This window comes from Typopeltis vanoorti, chromosome 10 (genome assembly GCF_054136105.1).
Source record: "Typopeltis vanoorti isolate ZY-2024b chromosome 10, IOZ_Tvanoo_1.0, whole genome shotgun sequence".
Classification (NCBI taxonomy): domain Eukaryota; kingdom Metazoa; phylum Arthropoda; class Arachnida; order Uropygi; family Thelyphonidae; genus Typopeltis; species Typopeltis vanoorti.
In genome coordinates this window covers 115641752-115655269 of record NC_143558.1, presented here as the reverse complement: position 1 = coordinate 115655269, position 13518 = coordinate 115641752, and the positions used below count along the sequence as shown (strand labels likewise).

Genomic DNA, 13518 nt, shown 5'->3' with positions numbered 1-13518 from the left:
CATAATTTTTAGTTACAATGACTACTTAGGAAGAAAGCTTTTTAAATGCAGATATGCTGTACACCTATTAACATGTATCATATAAATTTTCATATATTCAAACCATCCTTAACCTAAATTCAAGCTATTCAAAGCCTTTTCTGTTTTGAAATGAGCATGTAAGTATGAATCTATACCAGCTACAATATTACCATGTGTGAAGTTAAATAAAATAATAGAATGGTTTATTAACTGAAACGAATAACAAAAGAAAAACATTTACCTATGTAACAATATATTAGTTAACCCTTCAACTGCCACAATGCTAAATACATAGTTGGATTAATTACAGACCTCATCATTGAAATTACATGCATTTATTTGGATATACAAAGTAATGGTTAGCAGCAAGCAACCCAAAAAATACTTTTAAGTCTGATGCACTATAATATCTCATGATCTCAAACCTGAATAGACATGGTGCATGTTAACTCCTCATGGCAATGAAAGGGTTAACCCTTTGACTTTTGAATCGTATGTTAATAAAGCATGAACTCACCAGGCTGGGCAATCTGGGAAACTCCTTGTGGTTGCGATACTGCAGTAACATGACAGTTTAATACCTGATCAAGCTGCCTGTGTTCGATGGCTCTTGTTTCATGAAGTTTTTTCTCCCATATCTTTAAAAAGAAGTATTGTTTTCAAATTGTGAAATGAGATTTATGTTTTACTTAATTTTTCATAAAAAAGTTTGTCATAATAGTCAACTATTATGACAACTATTTACTTAATTTTTCATAAAAGTCAACTATTATGAAATCACACATGACAAAACTTTTCAACAAGTGAAAAGCAATAATTGTTCAAAATTGGAATGTTAGTGTACTAAATTTCTGGACAAAAAAAAAAAAAAAAAAAGCAAACTTTACTCAAGTCTAAATACATAAAAAGTTTTAATTTAATGCTACCAATGATCTTTTTTAATTTTTATGGTTCCATATGGCAAAGGAAAGGATGAGAGAAATGGCTTATGACACACACCGAAGTGTTATAGGTTCTGTCATAGTAAGCAAAATAAGAACCTATTTTTCTTGAAGAGGTGAAGGTTGCAATCAGGAACATATAAGTGAGGAACATTAAGAAAACTGTTCTAAAGATTAGATTAACACAGAATAAAAGAGGAAGACAAGAAGCAGGTTCACAATGAGTTTGCAGTAAAAGGAATGTTGGGAATGAGGGTTCATGTTTTTAAAAAGCAAAAGAATGATGGATACTGTTTCTGTAGAGCACGCAGAATACCCATAGAAAAGACAAGGCTGAAACAACGTGCAAGATAGCAAGTGAAGTGAATCGGTAAGAAAGTGGATCACTAATAAGCAGAACTACTATTCTGCTTAAGATTGCATCAGTATTTTTAGGGAGGTTTTTGATGCACTACACTCCAAGCAGAAGAATGGCATTCTAGGATGATGTCCATTTATAAAAATGCAAGAAAATTAAAGAATGTTTACAGATCATATGAAATGGATAATTCAGATAGAAAATAAACATCAATGATGTAATTAAATACAGAATTTCATATAAACTGCTAATATTTCATGATGAGTACTTTTTCACAGCAGAGTGAGCTATAGAAGTTACATGAAGCAAGAAAGAAAAAAGGTTATAAAGCAGTTCTATTAGGACTAAACGCAAAACATGGCTGAAAGGCAAGGAGAGCAAAGCTAGTTTCAAGATATTGTGTGTAGTATAGTAATTTTATTGTTAAAAGTTTTCTAAGTTAGGTTTACTACTAACATTAAATTACGATATTTGCATCTTGCAATATCATAAGGAGTCATAAAAGAAAAATGATTCTTTGTGTGCATGAATCTGAGGCTAAGTGTATAATTATAACTTTTTTCTGCATTCATGACAAATACATGTTGCAATCTGAGTGAAGGGATTACTGGAGAGGGAGTTCAGAGTAACATTTTCCAGAATTTGTTCCGAGTATACTTTTTTTCCCCATTTTAACTATATATACAGGGTGTCCCAAAATTCACGCAAGAAGTAATTCTGATAGAAAACATTTTTAATTAAAAATTGTAATTTCTTATTGCAGTACAGTATAATTTCTTATTACAGTAAATGGCCTCCACGGCTTTGCTGGCACATACGCACTCTTTTGTCGAAATTTTCCATGACCGTTTTGCATAAATGTGGCTGAATTTCGTTGATACAGCACTCAATTTCCTCCTTCAAGGCGTGGGTGGTCGTGGGCTTGTTGGCATAAACCTTAGACTTCAAAAAACTCCAAAGAAAAAAGTCCAACGGCATTAAATCACATGATCTGGGCGGCCAATTCTGATCACCAAAATGGGAAATTACACAAACAGGAAATGACTCGTGCAGTAATTGAATTGTTTCTCGAGCTGTATGGCATGTGGCACAGTCTTGTTGAAACCACGTCATCCACATCCATATCTTGCAATTTAGGCACAAAAAACTGGATTATCGTGTCGCGATAGCGAGCACCATTAAATGTTATTGCCTTACCAGCTGCATTTTCAAAGAAGAATGGACCGATGATGCCTCTAGCCCAAAATCCGCACCAAACAGTGACACGTTGTGGATGCATTTGTTTCTCAACAATCACTTGTGGATTTTCTGAACCCCAAATGCAACAATTTTGTCGATTAACGAAGCCATCAAGATGAAAATGAGCCTCATCGCTGAAGATGATTTTGCTCAAAAAATAAGCATCCACTTGTTGTTGAATAATCCATTCAACGAACTCTCTTTGCTGTGTGTAGTCAGTAGGCTTCAGTTCTTGAATCAATTGAACTTTGTAAGCATAAAGATGCAAATCTTTCGTGAGAATACGCTGTAGAGAGCTTTCTTCAAGACCACGGTGCCGAATCGATGTTCCTGGACTCTCAGCAACCCTCTCACGAACTGCTTCGATGTTTTCTGTTGAACGACTTGTTGAAGGACAGCCAGAGCATATAAGATCACCAATTGATCCAGTTTCCTTGAATTTTTTAATTAATCTTTTCATAGTTAATGAAGTTAAATCACTATTCCGACCATATTTTGTACGAAAATTGCGAACTGCAGCTACCAAACCTTCATTATTTTTAAAATACTGCTCAACAATGAAAATGCATTGTTCTTTCGTGTAGCGCTCCATTTTTAATAACCATGAACTGTAAGGGTTATTAAAAAATTATGAAATTGCAAGATACAAATATCTTAATTTAATGTTAGTAGTAAAATTTATAAATCTCTGTAGCGCAATTGAAAGAACAACAGGACAACGTTCCCTTTGATTGGAAAAGACCCTAATTCCATTCTCATCATGAGAAGAGGAATCTTTATATGGGCTTATTTCAAATGAAGGTGAGTTAGCCAATCTCCTACAGAGTTAGCAGGGTTTTCTCCCCACATACAAGTAAATCAGTCATGAGAACACATACAATTTACAGATAAAAATATACTGTTGTTAGTGACGCAGCAAATGGCATGGATAATGGTAGTAGTGTTGTATTTGGAGTCAAGTGAGATGTATAGTGAAGTGTCCTCCCACAATGAGCCTTTGGAGGTGTCATGCAATAATCATTTTAATTTAGTAATTTTATATTAAAAATATTCTATGCCATACATATAATGTATGGCATAGAATGCCATACATTATATGTATGGCTCCCCCACCGGCTCTCGCCATTACCTAAAAACAGCCCTGCATACATATTACCTCGAAACTATCCCTGCTCTCCTTTGCCTTGCAGCTATATTTGCTTACAGTTGCTAATGTCTAAGTTTGATGTTCCTAACAGTGCCCAGATAAATCATCAGAGAATGGCAGAAGATAAAACACCTCTTAACCTTTACTGATTTTGTTTTGCTTCATGTAACTTCAGTGAATCTTTCACTCGCACATCTCATATCTTTCCCTCTGATGATATATTCATCACAGAATATTAGTGATTTATATTGTATTCTGTATTTCATTATGTGATTTATATGTATAGTCAGTTAATTATGTCTTATGATTACATAGCATTAACAACAAATAACAGTTTATAGAAATGTCACATACAAGGAGGATAATCTGACTAATTAAACATTCAAATAACAATCAAGCTATAAAGTATTCTAAAAAAAATCAAAGGCCTCTCAAAGTCAATGAAACAGATAAATACTAATTTATTAAATTCTATGGCTGTTATTTGCTTTATAACAAATATAGCATCAGTACAAGATTTATCAAAAAATCAGAATCAAGACTAAATCATAACGATGAAAAACAAGGATTACATAAGCGAAGATCATGCACTGATGCTATATTTGTTATAAAGCAAGCAAGTAACAGAAACAGCAATAGAATTTAACAAACCAATGTTTATTTTAATTAATTTAACTTAGAAAAGACTTTCAACAAAATCAGATTACAAGATGTCCTGAAAATACTAGCATTAAGAAAGATACCACAAATAAGATATCAGAACACAAATACACAAAAAATCCCTATAATGAAAAAGAGATCCAACAAGGTGATTCTTTAACATAATAATAGATGAAGTAATAACAGAATTTAAGAAACAGACATTAATGACATAAAAATAAAGAAAATTTACATTTGGTTGGATATGTACATAATCTGTTACAATAATGAAATACGAGTTAGCATAATCAAAAAGAATTCTAAACATGGAGGAAACCTCATGTTAAAACATTATCACCATAAAATGTTTGCTTAAGTATCAAAAGGCATTCATTACTACTGGATCACACTAATCACAACGAATTAAAAAATGAGACAATTCTAAAAAGCGTCACCTGAGTAGCTAATGTATAAGAGTCAATTAAGGTCAAACGTTTCCTAGTTATTTTTTTTTTTTAAAAAAAGGCATCAAATTCCTGATATGTATCCTTAAGGAATGTACAGGATAGCTATGTTAGTACTACATGAAAAAGTTACACCATTACTAACTTGAGATCAACAATTTTTCCTTCAAATTAATCTGTTATCTGTCAAGACTCCAACATTAGATCTTATATTTCTGCCTTTTAAGGCACTTTTTACTCTATCAATCCATCCATATCTTGGTCTTTCTCCGGGTCTTTTTCTTGCCAACATGTCAAAGAACACTTATTTTGCTAATCTTTCCTCTCATTCTGTTTAAGAGACCATACCGAGACCAACTCATCACTGAATACAATAATGGCAAGTTCTTTACTAATATCCTCATTTTTAATGTGAAACTGCCATCTGTTTACTCCAATAATATTTCTCAGAACTCTATATCAGAGGACTCCAGTCTTTGATTAAGTGTTTTATTTCTAACCCAGCTCTCAAATCCAAAGTTAAAATTGGTTTTAACACTATCTTGTATACAGCTAATTTAGTGTTTTGACTAATTTCTTTCTTATTCCATACAAATTTATTTAGCTGACTTTCAACCATACTAGCTTTACTAATTTTGTTGTCTATTTCCATATTTAATTTGCCATTTACACTACAAATTGTGCCTAAATAGCTGAAACGTCTTACAGGTTCACTATGGATACAGTTGAGGTTATCGATGATTCTGCCTATTTTTATACCAAATTTATTACAACAGTTATTCAATTTAGTCAGGAAATCTTGCAGATTTGTAATGGATTTATTCAGAAGTATAACATCTAGATAAAGTAAAGAGCAAAATTAACATAATCAATTCTGATAGATCTAATACTACTTTCCTTCACAACATGATCCATACAGATCATGATTAACAATGCAGATAATGTGCAATGATGAAGATAATGTGCACCCTTGTTGCACACCTGATTTTACATTAAACCATCTTCCTGTATCTTCTTCAATTCAAACTGCCAACTTACAGCTTAAACAGAGACTCTATACCGTTTGATATAATGTCCAATTTAAACCATATAACTGTAAAATTTTGAAGAGCTTTCCTCTTGGCACCTTGTCTGGAAAAGGCACGTCTTTTCTAGATAAACTAAACTTAATTACAAATCCTTGTTATATTCCAAGATTTCTCAACTATTTGTCTTAAAGTGAAAATCTGATCCAGACAACCTCACCTCCATTTGGCCTGAATCCAGCTTGTTCTTCACTAAGCTTGCTTTCCACAATTTTTCTTAGCCATTTCTAAACTATACTTGAATAGTATAGTTTAGAAATGGCTAAGAAAAGTATACTTACCAGAAACAAACAGTAGGGAAATACTTCTTTAATTCTCACATTGTTTTATTTTCCTTTTATCGATGGGTACTATGAGATTTCTACTCCAAATCACCCAGAATTTAGTCCAGTGACAAGGCCTTCTGAATTATGCGATGCAGCCCATTGTAAAACTTCTATACCTCCATATCTGAGCAGCATTTCTGGTGAAATTTCATCTATTCCATCTGCCTTTTCATATTTCAATTTTTTTGATGACTTTTTCTATTTCATCATCCTCAAATTCCTGACAGGTATCCTCAAGGGGTGTACAGGATATGATAGTACTACATGAAAAATTTACATCAGAAATAACTTCCTATCTACAATTTTCCTCCAAATCAGTCTGTTACTTGTCAAGATTCCTCCAACATTACCAGATCTTATATTTGTATCGCCTAAGGTACTTTGTACCATATCAATCCACCTATATCTCGGTCTTCCTCTGTCGTTTTCCTGCCAACCGGGCAGAGAACACTTGTTTTGCTAATCTTTCCTCAACCATTCTGTTTAAGTGACCATACCACCTGAGATAAGCTCTGCTAACGCATAACTGGATGCTGACAATGTCAAGTTCTTTCCTAATATCCTTGTTTTTAATATGATATTGCCATCGATGCTATCTGTTCATGCCTCTAATCTTTCTTAGGACTCTGATATCTGAAGTCACTAGTCTTTGATCAAGTGTTTTATTTCTGACCCATCTCTCAGATCCATAAGTTAAAACTGGTTTGAACACTGTCATGTATATAGTTAATTTAGTGTTTAGACTAATTTCTCTTATTCCATATGAATTTATTCATTTGACTTCCTACCATACCAGCTTTGTTGATTCTGTTGTCTATTTCCATATTTAATTTACCATCTTCACTAAAAACCGTGCCTAAGTAGCTGAAATGTTTTACTTGTTCCACAGGTTCTAAGTTCAAAAAACAGTTGACATTTTCAACAATTCTACCTATTTTCATTGTCTTTTTAATGCTGACTTTCATACCATATCTATTACAACAATTATTCAATTTAGTCAAGGAATCTTGCAAACTTGTAGCGGATTTATTTAGAAGTATAACATTATCTGCATAAAGCAAAGAGCTGACATTAACATCTCCAATTCTGATATCAGGTTTAATACCACTTTCCTTCATAATGTGATCCATACAGATAAAGAATAACAGAGGGGATAATATACATCCTTGTCTCACACCAGATTTAACATTAAACCACCTTCCTGTACTTCCTTCAATTCTAACTGCTGACTTACAACTCAAATAAAGACTAAGTACTGCTTCATATAATGCCCCATTAACACCATATAACTGTATCGTATTGAATAGCTTCTCTCTTGCACCTTGTCATATGCCTTTTCCAGATCCACCAAATTTAAATACAGATCTTTGTTATATTCCCATGCTTTCTCGACTATTTGTCATAAAGTGAAGATCTGATCCTGACAGTCTCTACTTGGCCTGAATGCAACCTTCATCAAGCTTTTCTATCACAATTCTTCTCAACCATTTCTCAAGTATACTTGCATAAATCTTGCCAGGAACACTTAGTAAGGAAATACCTCTAATTCTCACATTCAGTTTTATTCCCCTTTTTATATATGGGTACTATTAGAGCTTCCTACTCCAATCATCAGGAATTCGTCCCTCTGTCCAGGTCTTCTGAACTATGCAGTGCAGGGCCTGTAAGAATTTTATACCACCATACTTCAGCATTTCTGGTCAAATATCACCTACTCCTGCTGCCTTTCCACATTTCAAGCCTTTGAATTTTTCTACTTTAATTATGGATATGTATTCCTGACTGTATGCCTGTTAAGTGTTTTTAACCACTGTGCTATCACTGTTTGTTTCATTCAGCAATTTTTCGAAGTAATTACTCCATACTTCAAGGATATCTTTTTTTCCCGTTTTCATGTCACCTTTATCATCTCCAATTCCTTTTACAGCACTCTTTCCCCCATTTCTAAGCTTCTTCAACAACCTCCAGAATATCTTACCACCTTCTTGATATTTATTTTCTATGTTCTTGCCAAAGTCCTCCCATGACACATAGTTCAGCTTACTTACATTTGTCTCCATATTCTCTAAGAGAACAAGCTGACTTATTTGCCAGGAACTTTTGATATGCTTTCTTCTTTTCCTTCACTGCCTCTTTAACTTCCTGTGTCCACCATGGAGTTCTGATTTTTCTAACCTTGCAGACAACCTCACCATATGCCTCTCTGGCTGAATCAGTGTTTTCTTCAAGGTATGCCACTGAGCCTCCAAGGTTTGGTTCTTGTTCTCAAACTCTTTCATTATTTCTTCAATAATCTTTGTGTATTTTAGTCTACAGTTCACATCTGAGAGCTTCTCAACTTTTATTTGCTTTAAAACTTTCTTAGATGTTCTTCTTATCAACATGAACTTGAATTTTATCCTGCTCAAGACTAAATAATGATCACTTAAAATTTCAAATCCTCTGATCACTCTGGTGTCCTGCACCAGGGAAAAAACATCACTATCGACAATAACATAGTCAATGAGACTTTTCTTATTCCTTGCCTCTTCTCTCCATGTGAATTTGTGCACATTTTTTATGTTGGAACATGGTGTTAGTAATAACCAGTCCATGTCCTGAGCAGAAATCCAACAGTATTTGGCCTTATTATTAGCTTTGCTCTTTTCTCCAAATTTTCCCAAAACATTTTTGTATGTCTGACAATCACTTCCTACTCTGCTATTTAGATCCCCAACAATGTTGTCAGTAGCTTTCTCTAGAGCCTCAAAAAATTCCTCTACTTCTACCTTAGTAGAATCTTCTGTAGGACCATAGGCACAAATAAGTCTCATTGTCCAGTTCCCCATTCTGATATTTGCCCAAATCACTCTACTTGACACTGCCTGCCATTTAAGAAGATGAGCATATTTAGTGTTGAATACTATGGCTACCCCTTCTTTTCCTTGATTGTCATTGCCTGAATCTAAAGTTTTGTATTTATTGCTCAGAAAGATCTCGCCAGTTTTTGTCTTTTTTGTTTCAGTCACCCCTATTATGTCGATCTGATACTTATCTAATTCCTTAGCTAGCTCCATTTCTTTGCCATTCAGGCTTCTTATGTTGATAGTACCGATCTTTAACTCTAGTGATGCTGAGTTGAGGTGTGCTTTCAGATTTGTTCCAGTAGCTGACTTTTCGCTGTTCTTCCTGGCAAAAACAATGGGGACCATGTAACCGGGCAACGCCCCAGTCGGCATGAAATTTTGTCATGTTATACTATCATTTTGTATATTGGTTTAAGCCAATAAGAATACAATTTGGTCGGCTAAATCCCAAATTGCCAGCCCATCCTCGTTCGTTCGGTATCCAGGTAGAACCCAACAGGGTGCACCATGAGAAGGTGAGGATTGGACATTAAGGTCAGAAGCCCTGGTTGGTTCTCTGCATTCCTTTAAAGGCTATGTGGAGGTCTCCTCTCAGTTATACAGCTTTGACCCTTATATACCAAACCACCTTTCACAATCCATTCAAGAAATATATACAGGAAATAAAATAGCAGTTAAATTAGAATATATCTCAGAATGGAAAGATATATCAAGAGTACAATGTATCCTCACCTCTCTTTTTCAATATATTCTTCTTTCACTAGCAGTTATTCCTGCTTCCTATGCGGGGTCTCTGCGTGTTACTTAGATGCGACTTCTTGTTAGTACCACTCCCAACTGACCTGTCACTTAGTCTGCCGCTTGGGGGGAGGGGGTATATTTTTTTTTGTGTAGAAGTGCATGTTCACGGGGCCAGTTTGCCTGCTTGCGGGATGAAAACCGCCAGATAAACTGGCGGAAAAAACCTTACTGCCCAAGACTGGCTAACTTGGCTATGCATGAGGAAGGTCCTCAAGTTCCTCACGTCTTGGACAGGACAAACCTGGGACACTCCTTCCCATGAGTATAGTTGCAGAGCGCAAAGCCACTAGGCAAACCACGTAGAAATTTTCCTACTTTAACTATGGATATATATATATATATATATATATATATATATATATATTCCTGACTGCATTCATTCTGCTGAGAGTTGCTTACCACTGTTGACAGTGCTCATTTAATTTAGTAGTCTTTCAAAGATTACTCCAGACATCTATAATATTATCTTCAGTTTTCCTATCACCTGTATCATCTTTCATTTACAGTTCTTTTTTCTCCATTTCTAAGCTTTTCAATAGCCTCCAGAATATTTTGCCACCTTCATAATACTTGTTTATGTTCTTACCAAAGTCTTCCCATGACTTTTGTTAGCTAATTTTACACAGTGCTTCACTTCAAATTTTTCTCTGTATTCTTTAAGAGCACAAGCTGCTGGGAACTTCAATATGCATTATTCTTTTTCTTGATTTACTTCCTGAATCCACCAATGAATTCTAATTTTTCTATCCTTACGGACAATCTCACCCCATGCTTCTTTGCCTGAATCAATTCTTTCTTCAGGATTTGCCATTTAATCTCCAAAGTTTGGTTCTTACTTTCAAACGTTTTCATTTTTTCGTCAATAATGCTCGTGTACTTTACATTGCACCTCTGAAAGCTGTTCAACTTTGATTCATTTCAGAACTTTCTTAAACCTTCTTTTCAATATGAAATTCTATTTTATCCTTCTCAAAACTAAATAGTGATCACTTCCTATTTCAAATTTTCTGTATATTCTTCTGTCCTGATCAAGTAGGAAAACATTACTAATCAACTAGAACATAGCGAATGAGATTTTTCTTATTTCTTGCATCTTTTCTTCCTGTGAATTTGTGCACATTTTTATGTTGTGTGCAAGATGTTAGTAATAACTAATCCATGTCCTGAACAGAAATCTAGCAGGCATTTACCATTAGATTTGTGCTTTTCTCCAAAATATTTCTGTATGTCCAGTAATCATTTCCTACTCTACTGAATAATGACTAACTTTTCCTTTTTCATTATACAGCTGCCTTCTCTAATGCCTCAAAAAATTCCTCCATTTCTTTCATTGTTCCATTTCCCCATTCTGATATTTGCTCACATCACTACTTGATATTGACTGTAATTCAAGAAGATTATCCTCATCTTTAGTGTAGAATACTATAGCTACTCCCTCTTTTCCCAAGGCCATCTAACATTTGTTCTTAAGTTAGTAATGGTGTAACTTTTTCATGTAGAAAAGTAGTATAACTAACTTTTCCCAGATTGTTATTGCCTGAATATATTATTACAGGCAACTCCAGGAAGTCCTTAGACTCATCGAGGGAGGTCATAAACATCATGTCCACACAAGTATTCAACATTCTCACAGTATCAATCATATCTTGCCTTGAACTCACTCACTGTCATAGCACCAACAACAGACTCTGGCAGCTTATTCCACTCATTTACCACTCTAAAAGTAAAGAAGCCAGCTCTAAAAACCCTTGCTAACCACACTCTTCCCCAGCTTCCATAGATGTCCCCTAGTTCTCCCACCACCAGTCCTGATCTCAAAAATATCCTCTGAATTAATCCTATTGAAATCCTTTAGCAATTTGAATGTCTCAATCATATTTCCCCTTTTCCACCTATCAACTAATTTCTGCAACCACAAATCTTCAACCTGTTCTCATAAGGTTCATTCCATAGACCTGCTATCATCTTGGTCACTTGCCTCTGGATCCTCTCCACCTCCTCCCCATCAAGAAGAAACCTAGGTGACCAAATCTGGGCACAGTAGTCGAGATGAGGTCTTATCAAGGCTCGGTACAGAGGAACAATAACTTGCTTGTCTCTGCTCGTCAGAGTATTCTTCAAAAACCAAGTGAGTTGATGAACTGATTTAGCCACTTTTGCAATGTGCCTCCTAAACTTCATCTCCCTATCCACCAACACAACTGGCCTCAATCTCCTGGAATACAGTTCCACCAATGTGGTATACTGCTGCTAATCTTTTCACCCCAAAATGCATAACCTTACATTTTGTCACAATAAATTGACATCAATTCTCCTTAGCCCAGAACTCCAATTTATCTAAGTCATCCTGTAAGACTGACATCTTCTGCATTCACTATTGCCTTACCCAACTTTGCATCATCAGCAAACAAATGAACCATTCCTCTTAGATCCTTCCCTATATTGTTAATGAATAAATTAAATAGCAGTGGTCCAAGAACAGAACCCTGTGGCACACCGCTAGTCACAGGCCGTCTTTTGGACTCGACTCCTGAATAAACTACTCTCTGATATCTCTCCATCAACCACCCACCTATCCATCTCACCAACTCTATATTCATTTCCATATGTTGCAGTTTACGGATTAGAATTCCATGTGGTATCCTGTCAAAGGCCTTAGCCAGCAGTATCACTGTAAACCCATTACCCTTATCAATATAACATACATGTTGTATTTGATGCTTAGAAAGCTCTCATCTGGTTTTGTCTTCTGCTAGTTCCATTTCTTTTCCATTGATGCTTTTTATGTTGATAGTACCAATTTTGAGCTCTGCTGATGTTGAGTTAGGGTGTGTTCTGCGATTTATTCCCAGTAGCTGACTGTGCTGTTTGTCCTTATTCTCTGATGAAAATGGAGTCCTTGTTTAACCAGACAACATCCCAGCCGGCATGAAATTCTGTCATAATGTAGGGCTATAAAGAGTAATTATATATTATTTGATTATCAATCTTGTCAGCTGTTCCATTTGTTATAATGAGATTAAGTCTCTGTAGCCATTTGTTGTAAAGAGAGATTATTTATTAATTAATTATTATCAATCCTCATTTGTGATGAGATTTTCTCTATAACGATTATTTATATTTCCGAGTTTATATATGCACAAGGGTTCAATTCCAATTGGTGCAATGACTTTTAACTGTTTCTTTCAGAATCTGAAAAATTACTAACTCAAAACCAAATACAAAATATACACTCTTGGTAAAACAATATATATATGTTACCGCTAAAGTGCAGAAATCAGTTATTCTGCAGATTATCTAGGTATTGTGCAGATTAACTACAGTGATCCATTAATGTGCGGAAAATTGTTTCATTTCTCAAATTACCTAGGTAATCTGCACATTACCTACTAGGCACTCGTTAAAGTGAAAATAAGATCTTTGCTGGAACAACAGCAACGTTTCTGTATGTTTAAATTAAGATAATGTTATTTATTTATTTTTTGATATCTAAAGAATCAAGTTAATACAATCAAACAATCAACAAATTAGTTGATAGAATCAATCATCAATCAATTAATATAATACAAGGAATCAAACGGTTTAAAATATTATTACAATTAAGAAAAAAAACATATGATAAAATTATGTTTACTTATTAAAAAACCAAAC

The 13518-nt window shown here is 34.7% G+C and overlaps 1 protein-coding gene across 1 annotated transcript in view; it reads right to left on the bottom strand.

Moving 5' to 3' along the window:
* The window catches only part of LOC150102723 (transcription initiation factor IIA subunit 1-like), a 204589-nt gene that overhangs the window by 169399 nt on the left and 21672 nt on the right, over positions 1 to 13518 (bottom strand). Inside the window, exon 3 of the mRNA XM_090399213.1 lies at positions 539 to 659. Coding sequence (XP_090255339.1) covers positions 539 to 659 — 121 coding nt within the window. The remainder of the gene's footprint in view (positions 1 to 538; positions 660 to 13518) is intronic.